We start from the raw sequence: 22,663 nt of genomic DNA, 5'->3' as shown, positions 1-22,663 counted from the left end.
AAAAACACATAGAAAAGGAGAAACATACAAAACAGTTGAACCAGTTCCATGAAACCTAGTAGCCCCGCCGCGCTGGTCTAGTGGCTAAAGTACTCGGCTGCTGACCCGCAGGTGTCGGGAACAAATCTTGGCTGCGGCAGCTGCATTTTCGATGCAGGTGAAAATTCTGTAGTCCCGTGTGCTCAGAATTGAGTGCACGTTAAGGAACCCCAAGTGGTCGAAATTTCCGGATCCCTCCACTACGGTGTTTTTCATATTCACATGGTGGTTCTGGGACGTCAAACCACGCATATCACCCTTTCCATGAAACCCGAGTAAACGGCTTAGCCTTCAAGTAAGCTCCGTCGTGAACTTGGACTGAGCACTTTTTTTTATCTTCCTTCGTCATTACCTCACTTCGTTCACGCTGACTCAAAGGTTTCGGTTTTAATATCAACCGCGGTGGTGAAATCGCTATGCAGGCAAAACACTAGAGGCTCGTTCGTAGTGTGTGATTTCCGTACACACGAAAGGCCGCAATTTCCGGAGGTGGTGTGTGATTTCAGTACACACGAAGGGCTGAAATTTCCGGAGGTGAAGAACGAGCACCAGAAAATTGTAAGATACAGAGGAGGAAAATGCATGAAAGAAAAAATAAAGCAACAAAGAAAGAGAAATAAAAAGAGAGGAAGATAGAGAAAAGAAAGAATGAAATGAAGAAAGAAAAAGAAAGAAAAAAAGCAAACAAACAGAGGAATTGGTGTATTGAAGAGTCTATCGGTCTCACCACGAAAGCTGTCCACTAGATTTTGCTTTTATTTCCTGGACGTTTTTTTATTTCTTTGAAAACTCTGCTCTTTCCACTCCTATCAACAATAAAAAAATCATATAACCTCTAACCACCCGCGCCGTAGTGGTCTAGTGGCTAAGGTACTCGGCTGCTGACCCGCAGATTGCGGGATTCAATCCCGGCTTCGGCGGCTCCATTTCCAATGGAGGCGGAAATGGTGTAAGCCCATGTGCTCATATTTGGGCACCCGTCGAAAAACCCCAGGTGGTCAAAGTTTCCAGGTTCTTCCGCTACGGCGTCTCTCATGATCATATGGTGGTTTAGGGACGTTAAGCCCCACATATCCATCAATCAATCAATAATCTAACCACGGCATAGACATGCCATTCATGTCGTGAATTCGCCTGGCATGCGTTGACCACATAATGTAAAGGCGTGGCCAAATTGATGGAATCTGTTGGGACGTGGCACGACAGCCCATCAAATACACCGTTTCTATACTGGAGTGATGGGAAACGCTCGCGGGAATTCTAGAGCCGTTATGTGTGAGCCTGTATTGGGTTGGCCGAGTTTGAACGTACACGTGTGAGACGAAATAGCACCTGAACTGTTTCTCAGAATTACAGGGTACTGAAGAATATCGAGTTTGTGTTGTTATTACTTATTTTGCAATCGAAGCGGTGAATAGTAGCTGGTGCATTTATGGTGACAGCGGCCACTTCTTTTCACTTCAACAAACGAAATATGCAATATAAAACCAATGCAAGAGGAGGAGGAGCAGGTAGATAGGAAGGGTAGGAACGTAAGCCAGCTCTCAGTCCAGCAGGCACAAAGTATGCCATACAACAGAAAAAAAAAATGTGCAAACAAAGCGCAGCCATGCGTCGCATGAGTCACAGATGTGCGATATTTCATTGAGAAGTTCGGTCAAGGAAACAGTAACAGTTTTGCCGCAACGGAGAAGCAATGAATGCGATAGCAACCAATTTGAATGCCACTCGATGAATGACAGGTGTATCAAAACGTGCAGCGTGTTCCTCACGCGAAAGTGACGCACTAGACATACTCGCAGGCACAGATGAACGTGAACAAGCGTCACAGTTGTTACTTTGGTGTGTCTGAAAAGCGCGCCTGTTTCGCCAGTAGGGACGGTGCAGCGAGCGAAGTGACATTTATGTGCCTTTGGTTCCCGTAAAGTGCTACACGTACGATTCTTCCCACCGCGAGATAAGCGGGCGCACGATGCATCATGCCTAGACAACTGCTTTGGCCACTACCCAATATTTCTAGAACACGGTACCTTTCCGTCAAGGTTGATTGATTGATTGATTTGTGGGGTTTAACGTCCCAAAACCACCATATGATTATGAGAGACGCCGCAGTGGAGGGCTCCGGAAATTTAGACCACCTGGGGTTCTTTAACGTGCACCAAAATTTGAGCACACGGGCCTGCAACATTTCCGCCTCCATCGGAAATGCAGCCGCCGCAGCTTTCGTCAAAGTACGCCATATTGGGTTCAAATGTCTTGCGGGAAAGTCACTCACCGCCCGCGTTGGATCAGCGTCCGTGCTCCAGGGTATTAGCGTTGCTTTTCCTACTTTAAGGTTGCAGCATTTATTAGTGGCACGATTTCTCGCTTCAGCGTCGGTAGCACCATCCACACCTTCAATGCGCATGTTCGCGTCTCGCGCCGGCCCTGCAAGACATCCGCACAACTGTCGCTCCAGGAGCCCTTAAAGAATAAGACGCCACCTGGTGTTAAGCATGCCGCACATGCGCAGGGGGAGAGGGGCGGTGCAGATTTCTACACCGTGCTCCTCTGCCTAGAACGCGGCCGGGTGGTATATAGGTGGCGGAGCGCGCGTTCGGAATTCAGCCAAGGGCGTCTTTACTTGGCTTTCGCTTAACTTGACACTCCGCTTAACTCAATAATGATGATGATGATGGTGAGGGAGAGGAGGAGGAAGATATGTGGGGTTTTACGTCCCAATACCACCATACGGTTATGAGAGATGCCGTAGCGAAGGGCTCTGGAGATTTCGAACACCTGGGATTCTTTAACGTGCACCCAGATCTGAGCCCACGGGCCTACAGCATTTCCGCCTCCATCGGAAATGCAGCCGCCGCAGCCGTGATTCGATCCCGCGACCTGCGGGTCAGCAGCCGATTACCTTAGCCACTAGAACACCGTGGGGGGGGGGGGGGGGGAGCACTCTGCAGTATGTTCACTCAGTAGCAGGGTACAACCTAACATCAGCTTCCCACAACTCGTTGAAGGCAACATTCTTCCTTCATTCGATAAATGAAAATAATAACGACGAAATAACCATTGAGTATTCCCAAATAATATACAATTACGCAACGTTCACGAAATACCTCCATCCCTCTGCGACGCATTTACTCGAGTTACCTTCCGTGGGAAGATGCAGGCGGCATTGGTTATCGCTTTTTTTTTTCAATTTGAGAGCTGGCTTACTGAGAGCTGGCAGCCTGGCAGCCTTGATTTTAGGCTTACCTTTCTGGTATGTTTTAATTAAAGAAAGTGCGTCAGCTCGCTGAACGAGTGAGATATATATTTATAGTTAAATATTATCTTCGCCCTCTTTTCCACTGTTTGTCCCATACACGGATGTCAAATTATTTTAGCAGTTTCGATCGTGATCGAGCCAGTTAGAATTAAAAATTTTTTCGTCGCATCAAGCTCACTCGTTAACGGTGTGAGGAAGCCAGCTTAAGTTTTGTAGTCTTCAACTGAATCGAGCTGGATAGCAATTGACAGTGGCCGTGCGACGCCCGTGTTACGCGCGGCTCTCATACTACGCTCACGTTACAATCACGGCTCACGACAGCTGATGTGAATCGTTGTTCAACAGCCCTGCCGCGTTCAGCATTTTGCTTAAGATTTGAAAGCAGCCTTTAATTCATGCGTTAGCTGCGACGCATTGCTAATCCGAATAGTTCTATTTTGACTTCTCTATTCACCTTCAGAGTTTTACTCGCCCATCTAGTTTGAACGTATGCTTACGACACACACTGACCAACTCTGCACGTGTAACGTAATCACTGCAGCTGTGAGTGATACAAATAGAGCAACTTTTGCAGTTCCTTTGCAAGCAAATAATACCTGAGTTCTAATCGAGAAAGAAAAAAAACTTGTCGGAACCTATATAAACTTTTATCCTTGTTAACACAATGCGCTCTTTCATCTGGTACACAACGCGGAAAATCATCGACATACCTAAAGCAATTTTCGCACGCATTTGATTCAAAAATGACTTTGAATGTCTGTCTTCATTTGCCACAAAAGTATCGCACAGCGAAAGAGCCAAATGGGAGCCGATAATGATTCCGACTCGCTGCCCTTTTCTGGGCAGATCATAAAGTTTTCTGGTGAAGTTCACTGAGCATCCGATTATGGCGCATCCACGAAAATTACATGGCGCTGCTTGAAGCGGTAGTAAATAGCAAAAAGCACCCCAGCACTCGGAGAGCTTTGGACACTTATGCGAACCCGTATCCAGAGTGCCACCTCTTTCTTATTCGCCATTTCGTTGTTCACAAAACGAGAATCACTTCCGGATGGACGGCGATAATGTTTCACAAAAGGAGCACTTCGGGCCTACAGTGAAGTGTTTTTTTGGACTAGTTCACGCTTTCTAGAGCAGATAGTGCAGACCTGCACAAAAAAATGGATCAAAAGAGAAACGTATGACAGAGGATGGTCGACTGTCTTGTGTACTTTGTATTTCTTTGTTTGCGTCTTTTGCGTCGCCCTGCCAAGTGTGTTTAAAAGCGTACATTGTCTGTACGTCTTTGATTCACGTTTTTCTAGGAGTGGTCTGCTGTTTGCATACATCAAACACTTCCCTAGGTGCCTCCTCACTTTCTTTATTTGTAGCCGAAGCCATTTTTAGATGACCAAGGATATCATTTGGTAGAGCATTGAACAAATGAAATGAAAAAAAATATATTGGCGAAGTTTGGCGGTGGTGTCAAATAGGAAAATTTAAGTTCATCATACGCAAAAACCCTTTGCAGTTTCGATATTGCTATGTGGTTCTCACCAACCTTAAAAGAGTGTAATTGAATTTACCCTAAAAGATGCTTCCTAGAAAGATTAAGAAGTTGACATTCGTGTGTGATCTGTGCCGTGGCTTGCTACTGACTGAGTATTATTGCCAAGTAACATTTTTGGTAGGTGTCACTATGTTAACAGCTAAATATACAACGTACTCGTTAGGCACTGTTCTCGTGTATGTTTGAGTGACACGCATGAGATTTTGGGAGATTGGATGCTGAAAAGTAAAAAGTCCGATCGTTGTGGCGTCTCGTAGTGCCGTGTCGTGTTTGTTATCGAGCTCTTGATGGCCGCCTACAACTGCTAGTTTACCAGCCATCTTGTAACAGTAAAACTGTGGGGTACTTTGATGACGATGCTCTGGCAGTGGATGCCTTCTGGCTCTAGGTGAAGACGTAGCTTCGTTAAATATGTCAGCATCAACACCGAAAACAACACAGTACGTTACTATCACGTAACCACGGGATGCCGGCACCATTTATGGGGTGAACAACATTGATGGGGAGAAGTGATGCAGCATGTTTGAGCACATCAGCAAGTGATGTGGCTGGGATCTAACCCTTATGTTGAAAAATGTCATATTCTGCCTTTACAAAACTTGTTGCATCTCGTCCACAAACACAAGGTGAGACATCACCCAAAGGCACCAGGTTACATGCTGCGACACGTTCAAACAACTGCTCCGCGACCTTTATGTCGAATCATTTGGTCAACAGCTTGCTGTCTAGAAACAATTGACCTTACGTACTCAGGCGTCAGCAGAGTCCAAATTAATTTGTGTTCAAAACGTGCTAGCCTTATGCCAAAAGACTGAATACAACATGTCCGAGGCTGAGAAGATATGGCACAGTTAAGGGCACTGCAGACGAAGTGTTCAGTCTTCACCAACGTCAAGACCATCGAGGCCTTGGTTAAGAATTATCGTCACCTAACCATCGAAAAGTCTGCGCATTCCGCAGCGGTTCACGGTCTGCAATGTCGTCTTGCAAAAAAATTTCTTCTCAGGCGTGCAGGCCTGCAGATGTGACGCGCATCGTCTAACGCGAGCTTGACGTCGTATGCCCGGCTGCCGACAGACCAACGCTGGCCGAGACACTTGCAGCTGCTGTCACCCTCATTAAGGTCATTGCCTGCAAGGGAGTCGCTAGCATGGGTCTGTTATCCACTGTATGTACCACGAACAATATTGATGCCTCCATAGCCTCTATAAAGACAACACGCCACCGTCAGTACCGTCCTCTTTCCAGGAACCCAACCGAATGTCTAGCCGCAGATGCTAAGCTAATCTGCTTTCAGTCTGACCGTTCAGGCCAGAATTATTTGTTACTTTTGCAGCCAGTGGCATGTTTGTGGCAGGTTCTCGGTTCCTACAAGGACATTTTTCATTTTGGTCATCGACCTATATGACAGACGTCTGCTGTCCAGCATCGCATACACGCTGGTGACAGCAACCCGCTTCTGCTCCTCTACAGAGTGTCTGTATCTGAGCGGAGCGCTGTCCAATAGGAAATAAACAAGGTGCTAGCGAATGACTTAACACCATTCTCCAGTTCCTTGGCGTCTCCTGTAGTGTTAGCTAAAAAGATGAATGAATCGTGGCACTTTTATGTGTGCTATCGCCACCTAACAACACCGCAAAAAAAGACTCCTACTCTCTACCGTGCATTGACGCAGCCCTGATTATCGGCATTGTGGTGTACACTTCTTTTGCATCGACCATCGTTCATGATATTGGCAGATTGGTGTACATTCCATGGAACAATAGAGTATAGTCTTTGTAACCCCTGATGGCCTCCATCAGTTCAAGTTGATTGCATTTCGTCTTACTGAGGTGGTCGACGTGTGTGTGTTATTTAGACGACGCCATTGTGTTTTTGCCCGCTTTCCAAACTTACCTTTAAAAAGATATTCTTGAAGTGTTTTGTGTCACCTGACTTCAGCTGAATTCGTCCGAGTACCAGTTCGGTCACCGTTCCACAACGATCTATAGACCTATTGTTGATGCTTCTGGTGTATGGCCCGATGGGAACAATGTACGAGCCGCGAAGGACTTCTCTGGGCTGACAGCTGCCAAGAACACTAGCATCTTTGCAAGGCTTTGCTCTTCCTTTTGGTGGTGTGTGGAGCACTTTTCCGAAATTAGGAGACCACTGACAGACCTGATAAAACAAGACACGCCTTTTAACTGCGGTACCTCTCAAGCATTGGCTTTGACCAAGCTCGCCACTTTGCTCACATCTTCCGCTGTTCTCGCCTACTTCAACCCTCCAGCACTGACGGAAGTCAGCATTGAAGCCAGTGGTTATGCAATTGACACTGTCTTAGTCCAGTGACAAAGAGGACAGAATCGGGTTTACTTGTGAAGCAGCGCACGGAGACAAGGCACAATATGATACGGAAAACAGACAACCGCTCTTTTCCTCCCTCTTGTTTCTTGCCTCCTCGCGCTGCTTCAGAAGTAAATATGAACTGTCACCAACTCGCCCTACTTTCTACGCCACTGGACAGAATCGCTTGTGAGCTTATGCCAGCAGCCTGCTTTCCGCATCATAGTGAAATTATTCGATAATAGAGATCGAACGAATTGCTGCAATGAGGGCAGTTGGATAACTTTGCCCTGACCTATACCGGCGGCTTTTTTACAGTGTCCGCCTTTCTGAAAGATGCCATAGGTCTTCTCACTGACTGGGCACACAGCCTACACTAGTATACCTACACGGTAGTGCAGAACAGTGGCAGACTAGACCAAGTTTCGCACTGCTTAGCACACTACCTTGTCGCTAACTGGGACTCTACGAGCACTACTCCATCCACTGGATATTTTCTTTCATCCAGCTCCTTCGCCTCAGCGATGACAAGCGTTGAGATCCGCACCTCAGTGAACTGATACAACGTATGCAGCCCTCCCCGCACGACACCTCTCTGCGCTTCCTTGCCTCCACGCTTTCCTGCTTTGATACGACACTCTTTCGGTTGAGCATCGTATCAAAACAGCTGCACCCCACAGAACTCCAGGAGCGTCATGTCTCCGCAGGCCCTGATCACCTTGGCCTTTCTCGTACGTACGGCCACCACTCGTACCGGTCTGGCCTTACATACCCTGCGTATTGTTATGTCAGCGCCTGCAAAGTTTCTGAATGTCGCAAGAAGCCCTGGATGTCTTGCCGGCTATCTTCAGCCCAGTAACATCAAACCGGAGCTCTTCTTACTAGCCGTTTCGCCTTTATAGTCCTCAATTCATTATCCCCTTCAGGCAACAAGCGGGTTGCCGTCGCTACCAATTATGCAATCCGCTACGTAAACCTGTGAGCTCTGCCAATCAGCTACGCTATAGACGTCACTGATTTGTTGCTTCGAGATCTTATGGTAGTGTACGATGCACCCCGACGAGCGGTGACAGTCGAGGCCGTACCTTCCTTGCCCAAGTGATTGAGGATATTGCGCCATTCGCCACAAGCTCAAAACTTCGTACTATTCCTCGACATACGGGTTTACAGACGCCTAAAAACAGCTCCTGCAGACATGCTACCAAAATGGGTGCCAACCGACCTTCATGACTGGCACCTTGCACTGCCATGCATGACGTTCGCGTGCAACTCTTTCAGTCACGGCACTACTGGATACTCCTCGTTTCACCTTTTGCATGGAAGCAGGCCAATGTTGCCACTTGAAACGTTCTGGCCGCCTTCTTCGGAGTCGACTATCGAATACGCCTACGATGCTGCTGCTCACGCTCTCAACACTCGTTATCTTGCCCGAAAGATTGATGGCATCTCAACAAATACAGAAGCACGGTTACGATGGCCGACATCGCACCGAAAGATTTCCAGCGGGCTCCACGTTTTTCTCTGGTCCACAACCTGACGTGCCATCTATTTCAAGACGATATGAAAGAGGCTAGTTGTTGTTTCATTTCTTCAAAGCAGAAATGTAGGCCTGTCTGTTTTTTCTGTCAGTTTGTTCGCGTGGTCACGGCAGCTACTATGCCACCGCCACGTGATCGAGTGGCATAGGAGCTGAAGGAAAGCACTAGGTGTAGCTACAAACATTGTGCATAATGAAGCGTCCCTGCTGTGAAACCTCAAGAAGTCCGTGAACGAGAAAGAAAGCAATTTCTTGGCACTCGTTACCAACTCGTCCATCACACGCTTGCTGAGGTGGGGAAGCAATCTCTTCTGCCACGCATCTATCGTCCGCAGGCTTTGCGAAAGTTTTTGGCCAATTTAGGTAAATTGTTGCCATTATTTTTTTGTTTCTTGGCATGGATTACGATATTTTGGGCCTTGTTAGTTTATGCTAGGGTAGTAGAAAACTGCGGAAATGTAGAGACAAAGAGTGGAGAGATTACACAGGCGCTGAGGTCACAGCTCTGTTCGTTATTTCATTTTGCAGCGATCTTGAATATTGTCTGCGTTGTTTTATGTCCGTATTCACCACTGGTTGACCATGCGAGATGTGAGACGGTGGACGTGTGAGAATCGAAGGGCCTAAAGTGATACGCACCTGAAACAGTTATAACGTTCATGCCACTTTGCAGGCCTGAGAGCGTCTTCAGTGATGATTATAGGAACTTTCGAAAACATCTCTATATTTTGCTCGGCACAGAGCGAAAACGTTGTTTGTTTCACAACGTGATCACAAAAGAACGGCATATGTCACATGGTTTCCACATTTCTGCTCGGGCCACTTTTCATGGCACCTGAAAAATCCGTAAACAGGGGGTTGGTTACGCTGCTTGAGCACAAAACCCCTGCTTAAGGACTTTTTTTATCGCAAGCTTCCTTCTACTCCGTCTTGTCGTTTATGAATTACTTTGGTATCTATCATTTCTATCAGAGAAGAGTACCTTTTAGGGAAGGCTATCCTAACCCGCGTGGTATGTTGAAGTTGCGTTATGGTGGGAGATGCATGATGAATTTTGCAGCTTTTTCGATGACTAGTTCTTACAATAAAGGTGTACCGATAAGAATAGGGGGTCTATCGAGCTAGCAGTCGTATCTCTAGAGGTTTTTTAGAGTTGGCGACATCAGCGTCAATGAGTTACCCTAGCGTCACAATGTTGCTGCGTTCAAGTTCCCACAAAATGTTGAAAAGGGCCTACGATGCGGCTTACCACTGCCTCCCGGGCCTCATCTTACGGCGATTTGAGAAGCAACGAGCACAAGTAGTAGTAGCGCCGAAGGCCGTTAACGTCGGTTGCATTGGCATATCATCACTTGGTTTGTGCTCAAGTGAGTGCCAACTAGAATACGGCACCTACTTCTTGAAGGACCTCAGATAAAAATAGTAACATTTCAATTCCAAGTGCAATAACTCTGCTGCAGGGCGTAGATGGCACACGGCAGCAGCGTGCCATTTACGTATTGGTGTCTGTTTGGCCTTCAATGGTAGATATGGTAGTTGCTCTTACAATAAAGGGCTGACTTCCATGATGAACGCCTACGGCGAAGATAAATCTCTGCAAACCAATGATATCACGTTAACTTTCACAGAGCTGGAAAAAAGAACCTATTGTTTGACAACCCTGGCCGTTTAACCACAAAAATATCGTTTGCTCTCAACTTGAGCCACATACCATAGCACACTTCAGTGCCTCAGTTTCAGCGGTTGCGTAAACGGCGGCCCGTCATTGGCTCACTTCTGACTCTGACGAAATGTCCTTGCCTACCCTTGAAGAACGCAGTCACTGAAAATTGATGACATACATGACAAGTATTGAAAACCACAACGTTCACTGCATTGTGTGAGCTCGTATGATGAAGTGGGTCGATGAAGTCACAACAGGGAACACTTACCCATTTATTTTATTACAAGGAACTGTCAAACGGCATGAACAAACATGAGACACAACACAAGAATCAGGTAACATGGGCGAGTCTCGAAAAGTCCTGAACGCCGACTGTAAGAAGTTGCCTTGTGATCCTCATAGGAAGCAACAGCGGTCGCTTTTATCAATGCAACGGCTCTTAGTGAGAACTAACCATAGCTTCACTATGTTGTTCACATTGATGATATCCTGCTGCCTTCTTTAAAGAGAGAAAAAGACAGATTTGTTCGTGGTGACTTAATTCTGTCTCATGTCCCACATGACAATAACTTACTCAATGCGCTGCGTTATAGGTTTCAGAAAATGCACTGTCCTCATGGTCATAGCGACCGTCCATTTGTAATCACTGAACAGGCATTTTTGTTTCCGGTATCAATATTACTGCATGATTTGTAATCGCGCTAGCTCGTAACCTAAATGTATACCTCTTAAGTATGATAAATGCCTTGTCCTTCTTTTGTCACGCCACCCGTTTTATGCCTGAATGGTGGATGACGCTAACAAATGTTTCATTTTGTCAATGTAAAGATATTGTAGTGATGTCATGCAAACACCGGCTTTTGCGTGCGAGAACTTTTCTAATGTTTTCGCTTTTTTTGTCCTAATATGAAAGTGTTATGTTGTGTTCAGTATTATGATAACAGCTTAGTATTTGGGGGCGAGATGTTAACAGTCCAACTGACAACACGAAATTGTTTTATCGAGGAGTTTCCTAAAGCAGCACCTTACGACAATTTATTACCTTTTATCATTGTCTGATAAACGCGTTTTAGCCTCAAATATTTAACTTGAATTCATTCTAAGTAAAAAATAGTCCTAGCCCATCGCTACGAAAGCTTCAATAACAAGAAGAATGTGGATTTGTCAATGTTCTAATTCGTCAAAAGAGGTAGTAGTGTTTTCATCAACCCCGTATACATTAGTTTATTTTATTAGAACACATCTGTGCCTAGCAGCAACACCATAACTCTGCGAAAAAAAATACCTACTGTAAATCATCGTTGCAAGAGATGAAAAAACGATTCGCAGCTGAAATGAACACCTAGCTTGGTCTTTCGGCAACGTCTGCATCAAAATGAGTGGTTTCATGCACAAACAGCACCACAAAAAAAAAAGGGGGGGGGGAAGGAATGTGTGACTCACCAAGTGAAGGCACTTCTCGCTTGTGAGCCGCAATCACATGACAGATGTATACAGGTGAAAGCTTTTCTTAATAAAAAATTAAAATATAAACTTCTATTCTTCCAAAGTGTTGGTCAAGATATTAGAGATGTACTTGCAGTATCTGCAGCAGCACCCATAATTCTTTTTTTTTTTTGCAGAGCCTTCAGTTCCACAGTGACAGCTGTTATGAGATCACAACACGGGTCAAGTGTGGTACCGTTGTTGTCCGCCAGGGACGCCACCTTCATCGGTGTTCCTAACCACTGTCACGCAGAATAAAAAAAATCTGGCTAATACAAACACTAAGGACGCTGCCTGATTCAAACTCGGGTCCCCTGCCTGGCAGTCTAATAGTCTACAATATAGCCATGCCGGTGCTTCAAAACTCTGCTGCAAACTTGCCTTAGGTAGAGTTAACGTCGAGGTAAGTATGAGAAATACACCATTTCAGAAGAGCAAAGGAACAACCAGGCGTCACATAATGCGAATTGTGTAACAAGTGGGTCGTCCAATGCTCCAAACGATTGCAAAATCTTCTTCTTGATCACCTATTCCCTGTGGCGCATACCCACTTCAGGCATATTTCTTCATTGTCGTCAGCCATTGCACAAAAACATTGCACAAGATTTTTTGCAGGCGTGTAGTGGTTACATAGCCGATTTATTCAATGATATGTGAGGTTTAACGTCCGAGAACCCTCTTATGATTATCAGAGATGGCGTAGTGGAGGGCTCCGGAAATTTTGACCACCGGGGTTTCTTTCAAGTGCACCCAAATCTGAGCACACGGGCCTACAGCATTTCTGCTTCCATCGATAATGCAGCCACCACAGCTGGGATTCGATCCGGTGACCTGCGGATCAACAGCCGAGTACTTTACCCACTAGACCATCGTGTCAAGGCTGATATATTATGCTTATCCAAATAATGACGAAGAATAGCGTAATGAATGTCAGCCTACTACACAAAAAAGTAATAATATTTACGTTAGAGTGGGTACTCTGAAAGTGTGTTTTAGCAGTCACTCAAACAGTGTTTGGAAAAACACTCTGAAAGACCACTCTTTCCGCTTTAGCTGTGGCTTAACTGTGCGTTTCACGCCGACACGGTAAATTTTAATTCAGTATTATGGCTTATACTCTTTAATTTGGAATGTGATCATTCAAAAATGAACGTAGCCACAACTACTAGTTATTACAGCCGAAGATAACTTATACTTATCCGCATGATTCATATTTTCAAATAACCTTTTTTTGTTGTTTCAAAGCGGATGCGCTATGGCACCAACGTGTATGCATGCGATCATTGCGATAACGTATTCATTGGAATCTGGATAATATGATTTTAGTAGTGTATTTTCACTCACGTACTCGAAGCTGGCAGTTGTGTGCTGCAATACACAAAATTAAATAAGACTTCAGTGGGCAATGAACATTATCCAATGGCTATACATAGCAGCCGAGTATCTTGCCTACATACAAGTCTCGAGATGTTCAATGTTCACTTTAAGCACTTAGAGACTGAAGGTTTACACCGAACAAGCAACAAGAAATGCAGATATATTGTTTACCTATCATGTAACAAGCACTAGCCTCACATCACGGAGGAAGCTTAGAGCTCCACTTCGCTCAGTTTGACCCTTAAGCACCGTTAGGACACGTGTTAAAAAAACACACATGCGGTGTTGGACGTGTCACGCAACTTCCGGACCGTCCTTACTTCACATGGTACATGTTACAAATACTGGGTTCCGCCAACATCGTGCCTACGACCTTCCACTGCATAACAATTCAACACATTTGCCTTTCATGCAATGAATCGGGGAACAACGCTTACTGTGATTCGCCGAATTCACCTGGAACTCTGGTAATTGTAGTACACTGCAAAGTATTTTGGTCACACACATCACAATAACAAAGTTTAAGGCATTGCTTTTTTCTCTTGCACAACATTTCCTAACCACGTTTTGCATTTGTTCAGTCATTCATTTCATGGCTCACTCCCAATTATTTTTTTCATTCTAAGCCTAATCTGATGAGCTGGTTTTTTTCTACATTCGGAATAGCCATTTGTTTGAATAACATGGTAAAAATATACAGTACACATGGATTGAAATAGCACAATTTTGAACTAAGTAACGCACATGGTTTTGTTACCACCTTGTTCAGTTCGGATCATATCAGTGTAATTTGAACTTAAATTCACAGATTAGAGCATTTGTATCTATACGGACCTGATACGTCGAGACATTTAGTTATCTCGACCATTGCTGCATTTTCGTTTTTACGCTAAAAAAGTTCGTGACCCATTTGAATCCATGGGTACTAACCACATTCACTCGTTCATAAATTACCATCACGACATCCAGATAAAACATATAGAAAATAACATTGTAAACTATCGACCTATGGCAATGCGTGATCTTGTGAAAGGCGCAAAACTTACTATTCAATTCATGAATCACACAAAAATTGTGTTCAATAATCTCACCACATGATCCTATGTAATACAGAATTATCCTGCTTCACGAGGTATAGCCCACGCATTGTTGTCCAAGGCAGGAAATGAAAGCTGTCAGCCGTATGTACAGCCTAGTACAATAGGAGAGGGAACACTTAGTCTGTGCTCAAGTAACGATAACTCGAAATTTGAGGACAAGAATCGAGCATTGCTATAGACACATTGAAGCCTGAAAACTACGTTAAGCGAATATGGCCTACAAAGAGTCATTTAAGTGTGTCAATTCATATTTCTGAAACCTGAACGATTCCGTTAATAGGTGTTTCTCAGTCAGCAAATTGACCTCAACCCCGTTTATTTCCATTAGATATCAGGTACTGAATATAGGCGCTCACTCTATATCACAGAGCTACGATAAAAAAGGCACTTCTCATCGCCTCTATGCCTCTATGGGGCTCCGTACACCGAGCACGCCAAAGGCTTTAAGAGCACAACGTTGGATTCAGAAGTATTTGTCGTATCAGACAAACAAAAACACATGACCTGGAGTGCTAGCACACGTGAATGGAGGGCGCGTTTCGGGGCGCTCGCTTTCGACATCCAAGTCGCTTGGAATGGCGCAGAATCTCGTGCATCAAATGAATTGATTCACTGATTAGCCGCCATTCTTCAACAAGCCAATCAGCCAGCTCTGCAAGCGATATTAAAGCGATATCTCCTACCCAGAATACAGCACCCATTTCATTCATTGTTATACTCAATGAGCAAAGGTTCGTTAAAAACATATGGTTGATTCCTTCATTATAGGAATCACTAAACACGAAGGTGAAGCGCTTGCTTAAAGAATAATAATTAGCTCAATGTTTACTGTACATTGATATAGAAGATTGCTTTGAAATGAGAGCACACTACTTAGACGCAGACAGAAAGACAAGGAGAGGGAAAGTAGTGCGCACTCATTTCAAAACAATCATGTATCACCAAGTCGCCCAATGAACCATATTGATATAAGAGAGCTGCACAAGAATGACTATCGGTGTTCAACAGCTATAGCACCGTTTACCATGAATCCACCCACGTTGACGCCTTTTAATTCCCTTCCGTGACAGAAATACGTCCCTGAAATCATCGTGGACCCCCACCCAAAGCACTTCTGTGTCTGAAAAAAACAGCAGGGCCACTTGACTACCACCGCCATTGACTTCAAATATGGCTGCAATCAGAACTCACAATTGGGCAACAGTTTCAAAGGTAACGCACAGTTAAACACTGCGTCAATGTCTCGCGTCTCACGGTTCAAATGACGATGTCTTCATTCTGAGAAGCCGAAGACAGGCCCAGGCTCGATCGAATGCCGGCCATCGACTCGCGCAGCGCGAGCCACCTGCTTTGCATGTAATCGTACAGCGTGACCCGGAACAACCGCGAGCTGGCGTTGTAGAGGACGAAGTTGATGGCGAAGTTGGTGTAGTATAGCAGCATGAAGTAGCGCTGCAGCACGTAAGGCAGGGAGCTCTGGCCGTCGTCTGCAAGGTCAGAGTGTCCCAGAGAGAGCAGGAACACGTAGATTCTCATGACGTAGCTCGGCAGATTGAGGAGCATGAAGACGCTGGACACGAGCAGGAGCATGCGCGTCACGCTGATTTGGGTGGCGTGAGCGATTCCCCCGCCACTGGTTGCCGTGATTGTGCCGTCCTTGGAGCCCATTGTCTCCCCATTGAGCCTACTGGGTGAATGCGCTGAGTGAGACAGGAGTAGGGTAGAACGAAATTACAGTCGTATTTTAGAATAAGCAACAGAGGTAGCACAATGCTGGGATGTTTTGTTTAAGCTTAACCACTTGGCTTAGATTTTGCCTAGAAGTGCGAGAAGCTTAGCCGCCACCATGTGGGAGCCGGCTTTGCATTATTAATAACATCAACCGTCGTATCAGGTACCTCACCCAAGCTGCTCGATGGTTGGACCTATTTATATTTCGAAAGCTTCGTAGAGTGGCGCAGAGTTGTGTTAGTTTGAATAGACGTAAATTCATACCTCGCGTAATCTCTCATCACCTATCACGTACATGCGTATCAGACTAATTACTGAGACTAATTCTATCGGACTAATCACTATCAGACTAATTAAATCAACTAATTAAATCAGACTAATTACTATCAGAATAATTACTGAACAAGGTTGAGACGTGTATCTCGTAATCTATTTTCTCAGTTGTTTCGCTATGCCTGTAAATACGAATCTGGTTTAGCCCATGTGTCATCATTCTCCACTTATCACGCGTCTCGTAGTAACATATATCAGTCTGTTATTTATCCTTATCAGTTATCCATTATTTCTGTTATCAGTCTGTTATCACGTGCACTTACCGATGGAGCCATGCCGGTCCGTATAGGCGGCAGACATGACACACTGCTTTCTGTAGCGAAGGTAGAATCGGTATATGGCACGGCAAATCATGAAATTCATGAACGCGATCAGCAGAAACGGTAGGATGAAGGTGACCACCGTGTCCAAGATGTTCAGGTAGTATAGTGAGCTGAAATTACAAGAAGAAAGGCGAAAAATTTAGGCTTCGGTGAAAGCCATGAATGCTTTCTTCATAGACAGTGAGACCAATGCGAGTACAATCTCAATATTTGCAGTCTTTTACTCTAATGCAATTATTGTACTATCATTGTAAGGAAGCTAGTGGGCATGAACTTTTCATTACAGAATGGTGACCACGTACTCAGCATTGAATCTTAAAACAAGTTCACTTGGCTTGCACTGCGATTCAGTGATTGGGCAATCTTTTGAATCTGGTTTGTTTTCTTTCAGTGGCTGTGTCTCGCGGTTCGAAGACAAATGTAAGTTCAACAGAGTTTATTTTTCATCCCACCGTCGAGACTTACACGCTAATAGCCACGTGAAAAAGAAACATGGAAATATTTTCCCGTCAAAGCACAGACAAAAAAAAAAGAAACCTTCCAAAGCCCTTATTTCTCATTGACAGCCATGTACTGCTTTACAAATTTAGAAACCGACGCTTTTTGCTTCTACTTGCAAAACATTCATTATACTTTGCATACAGAAACTCTTGCAGGTCCCTGTTACGTATTTATGAAACGTGAAGTTCGTTCAGGCCCAACTTCATCTGAGAGTTGCGACATGCCGCAGATGAGAAAAAAAAACTGGGAGAAATGAAAACGACCGCTTCAATTTACTGGCGAATTTCTTTCCTTCTGAACAGACACAAAGATTAGCTGGGTAACGGCGTGTTTATTTATATGAATTCAACTACGGCATTCTGTGCAGCACACAAATACCTTTTCACGCACGCTTACACACACATGGTGCGCGGGACCCCCATGGTGTTTGCACCCATTAACGAATCTTCAAATTATATGGCTGTTCCCTTCGATTTCGAACAAGGGCTCTTGATCATCTTGCAAGAGCCTTGAAAAGTTTTGCTCAGTTCGAACAAGCACGGATTTTTACTCTGAGAATGTAGTAATTGATTTGCGGTTGTTTATTCAAGACAAATTGTCAGACATCTTGGAAGTGTTCCCATTTCTTCACTCGAGACCGTTAAACGTACTTTATTCCCATAATTTATGAACACTTCTTTTCGAACGTACTCAACAAACTCAATCTCGCGAACTACCACTGTTCTTATAATTACACAACTTGCTTTGTTAGAACGTGTTTCTTTCTGCAAGGGCGTGTTTAGTCCTTACTCGGTCGTGATCACGACGTTATTTGCAACTCTAATTTCATCTTAGCCACCCCTCAATCGTTTGCAAGACTAGATTCACTGATTCATTAGCAATCTTATGGACTTCATAAATTTATAAATGAAAGCTTCACGAGTTTATCGGCTGAATTGTGCAGCTGATAATTTGTTGAACAATCGAATGGAATGAAAACTTTTAAATGAATCTAAGAAAGTTTTATTGGTGACACGTTCGTCACTTAAGGGATGCGAAATTGTACAGCAATGGCTGTCTTGTGGTTGCGGTGCAGGAAAGGAAGTACACCTAACACATAAAAAACTGAGAAAACGGCATTTCGGTTTTCATACGGAAGCCGTGTTCACAATTGTCTAAAACCACCAGCAACGTAGCCTACCTAGGTTTCAGCCAAGCTTCGCGCGGTGCAGGCGTTATGGTGCTGGACCTTAAGTTCGTGGGATCTAATTATGGCTCTGTTACGATATAGGCTGAGTTGCTAGAGGCCCATGTTCTGAAATCTATGTTAACCTTAAGAAACACTAGATATGCAGAGCAGTCCTAATGGAGTTTTCCATAATCGGGTATTTGATAATGTTCTCAAACACATTGAAGAACATTGCCTTTCCGACAGGTTACCCCTTTACATCTTGAAAGAACATAAGCTCCTTCAAGATACCACCACCTTGAAAAACATACAACTGCCTTCAAATACATTGCCGGATTTCAACAATGAGTGCTCTTTTAGCGGTACATGTTACGGAACTCACTGACAGGGAAGGTTTCTGTCACGCTTAAAAAAGGCACCGTAAAAACGTTGTCGGTCCTTTTGAGACAAACTTCCTAGGTGCCTCGTTAGACACGTAGTGACCATAGGTGTAATCGGCAGCGTGGGTGTTGCAAAAAATCTTAATGCGATAGCGTCACCTTGTGACGACATCATACTGTCGCAGCAAACCACACTGTACGACGTCATATTGGTGTCATAGCAACTCGAGTGATGACGTCATCGCGTGATATCATCACTTGGTTTTTCCCAACCTCCGATCCCGGAGGCGATCCCGGAGGCAAAACTAAGCTAGGTGCAGGAGCCTTCGAGCACATAAAACTGTGTCACCACAACTGACTGAGAAAAAGAAAGAAATATAGCTTTCGCCTTCGTGTGATCCTAGGCCAATGCATAACAGGCGCTGTGAGTTTCTCGTTCGAGATAACCCTCGGTGTGCGAAAGTGACGCCATCAAGGTCAAGCTCACCTCTCGTACTCGGGTTGAAGGCCACAGTCGGAGTGCTCGCTGTCGCCGGCGCTCACGAACAGCAGCAAAGGAGCGTTGAGCGCCAAGCTGAGAAACGCAGTGGCGCCAATGACGAGTCGTGGTCTCCGGCTTGGAGAGCTGGCCTGCAGCTTCCAGAGGGGGTAGCGCACTGCTACAAACCTCTCCGCCGTGAAGCTCACCGTTAACCACACGGACCAGCAGGAGAGGACGGACGTCAGAAATACGCTGACGAAGCAGAGCCCATGCTGGGGAACCTGCGCCGAAATGTAAAGTTTATGTGGTGCACATGCTCAGTGTAACGTTGATGTTCTATCTCCTTTGGTTCTGCTTACGTTCTTCCACATGGAAGTGGAGCCAGCTGATTTGAGAAGTGGCTCATCTCCCTGTTCGTCCATTTTTTTCTCCTCCCTTAGTGAAGCAGCCTTTTTACGACTTGTACTTGTTCGGCATTTTCGAAAGAAATATACTTCCTTAGTGCGCAGAGATATCTCTGCTCTATCTTCCTTCTGGAACGTTCCCTGCGCACCAAGGAAGTACATTCATTTCGAAAATGCAATACCAGCCAGCTAAGTAGCCACTCTTTTGCATTAATTGTTCGGCATTGATCATTAAAGTAATCACCTTATAAGCCACTGTTGTTGGAATAGTGCTTAAAATTGAAGATATTTGCTGTTGCAAGTATGTAGCCTGGGGCAATTTTTCAATACTTTCTTGTTAATATTTACAAAGCAAGAGTTCCTAAGAACCGCATGGACAATTCTTGTCTACATGTGACAGCATAAACAAACTTCCGTGGCTATTCTAAGTGCTATTCAATAAACAATAACGTCGAAATTGTTATAAGCAGAAAACTTCGCGTTCGCTCTTTGTTACGTCGATGATTTGCGTAGAACAGTGGGTCATTTTTCAGAACAAGATAAAGAAATAATGCTTAAGCCACAGGTTTATAACGTTTCGACAGAGTTTAGGCATCAGAAGAGTAGATGGGGCATATGAAATTGTCTAATGTCATTATAGGAAATGGCTTGAAATAACCTCATTTTGCTAGATGTTAAGATTCAGGTATAACTTGCCTTTCTTTTGATGTTATCTCTTACGCTATTGTGTTAACCTTTTTTTTGCAATTTCATCTCTTTTGAAGACGCCATGACTATTTTTGCCATTTCCCGGGCCCGAAGCTTTTAAAAGTAAAAACGACAATTACTTACAATACAATTTACAAATAAAAACAACATTGCTTAACAGCACAGTCCACCGCGTCTCAGCTTTTTTTTTCGTATGCGTACCACTTGAACCACCAATAAAACAGATTCGGCTTTGTTCTCCCCCTTTCTACCAGCCTCGCCATCTTCACGTCATTTATACTCTTTCTCCACTCCTCCTACCAACTCAGGTTTACCCATCTTTTTCTCTTCACAGTCGCAGCTCAGCTGGGAAGTGCGGACGACAGATGCCTAGGAATTTATACCTCGGCTTTGAAGAGCTCCACTATTCAAACCAGGACTAGACCCTCACTCACACTGATGCCTTGTTCGTTGAGCCAGGCGAACGAAAGTATGATGAGGAAGCCTGAATCGGACACCGCCAAAGCTCCCATGTACAGGCTGGACGGGCGACTCCTAAGCTTGGTGAAGAGGAAGGTGATGAGAGAAAGTACGTTCCCCACGAGCCCCAGGTAGATAACGGCCGGCATGTAGACCACGTTGAGGAAGTCTAGCACCTGTATGGCCACCGACGGAGGACTAGGGGACACATCGCTGACGTGCTCACGCCTCAAAGACATTCTTCGACTCGCACTTTTTAGTGTCGAGTGCTCGGCAAAATCTGCGGTCACGTTGTAGATGGCCGTCGCGACTGTGGCAGCGATGCTGCCAACGCTGTCGACGTCGACGACTCCCAGGTCCACCTGTCCAAAAGCCATTGACAAGTTGGCTGACATCTAGGGTCTGGATCCCTGGGAACCACACCTGCGCAATGTTGAGGAAAAGACGTGAGCGAGCTTCGTCGATAATGCAGTACCATGCAGTGTTGTACTCAGTTGAACACATCAGGTAGATTATTATGGAAGCTTTGCACAGTACACGACAAATTTGTAGTCAGGAATTTTGTGCTTGAGGCCAGGTTGACTTGTCCTTTTCGACAGTGTAACTCCGGCTACAACCGTTCGAAGCTAGACCTGTTCTAGCCTTGAGCAACTCAAGTGCACTTGTCCGAACGTCGGCTTGAGCCCACAAACCATGTTTACAAATTGTTTTCTACGCAAGCTTTTATCTCCCTCTTCCTGGCATTTTTTTAAATTTTTTGTAGTAAATGTGTTCGTGCCAAAAAAAAGTTCAGCCATGTCGTCAACTGCAGCTTAACGTTTCTTTCGTTTTCGAACTGAATAATAAAAGATGCCAGATGCTTCAGCCATAAACAAGCACCGTTATTTATACTGTTGTCAAAATCTTGTTCTGGATCACTTATGACCTCTTTTTTTTTCTGTATATGGGCCTCCAAGATACCCGGCCACCATACCCTATCGCAGTTGCCACGCCACAATTCGTATTTTATTTGGAGCCTCTCGCAATGGTTTCAGCCTAGTCAAGCTGAAACTGGCAACCAGCATTTAAAACCATATCCAAGTGCAAGGCACGCACATTGGTATATTACACAGATTTAGTTGGGCATCCGCAGCAACTTGGCGAACATAGCCTGCCAGTCATTTCTAATGCCAGGCTGCATTCTAAAGTCTTTTGCGGATGCTCAACTAAATCAGTCGATCAAGTTGACCGCACTTCTTGAAGAGCTATGACAGTGCTGCATTTGACGTATAAAACAGAGTATAGAGCACCAGAATTTCCGGAACTTTCTCTGACTCTCAGCGCCATTCTATGCTACTAAGAGAATCTTCAGAGTGAAAGAGCACACATACCAAAACGTCAGGTGGCACACTGCGATGTACTCTTGTAGACGTAAAACTGTAGAGCACATATGAGCAATTCTATAGCCTTTTGTGTATTGGTACAGCGCTGCGCTAGCATAAAAGTTGAACACTTCTGAAAATATCACGGCTTAGCATCACATACGTTGAATGTGGTCACCTACATAATGTTTAGCCTTTTGCAACGCTCACGATGGGTATGCACCTTCTTGATTAATATTTCTCAAGAATCGTTCATAAAAAAAATAATGAAACGTGCCTCCTGAATGATGGATCTTAGACATGTACGTTCCCCAGATATGTAAACCCGAACATGTATTCCCAGGGTAAAGGCCTGGCTAGGAGACGTACGAGTCTCCTCGTGTCTTACCTCGTGGACATATTTCACCCTGTGGATTTCCTATATATGTCTGAAATGAACAAAATTGAATTGAAATTGTAAGGGAGAATGCACTTGTC

General features: G+C 44.7%; 1 protein-coding gene across 1 annotated transcript; it reads right to left on the bottom strand.

Moving 5' to 3' along the window:
- Positions 1 to 10,633: 10,633 nt before the first annotated feature.
- LOC119165226 (uncharacterized) lies at positions 10,634 to 21,233 on the bottom strand. The gene is made up of 4 exons (XM_037417409.2): positions 20,801 to 21,233; positions 19,261 to 19,535; positions 16,665 to 16,834; positions 10,634 to 16,037 (listed from the first exon to the last, which is right to left on the bottom strand). Exons 1-4 carry the CDS (start codon positions 21,218 to 21,220, stop codon positions 15,595 to 15,597), a joined length of 1,308 nt encoding a protein of 435 aa, XP_037273306.2. The 5' UTR covers positions 21,221 to 21,233; the 3' UTR covers positions 10,634 to 15,594.
- Positions 21,234 to 22,663: the final 1,430 nt, after the last annotated feature.

Source organism: Rhipicephalus microplus, chromosome 8, assembly GCF_043290135.1.
Source record: "Rhipicephalus microplus isolate Deutch F79 chromosome 8, USDA_Rmic, whole genome shotgun sequence".
Lineage (NCBI taxonomy): Eukaryota > Metazoa > Arthropoda > Arachnida > Ixodida > Ixodidae > Rhipicephalus > Rhipicephalus microplus.
The sequence above is the reverse complement of the archived record's forward strand: the minus strand, read 5'-3'. Positions and strand labels throughout refer to the sequence as shown.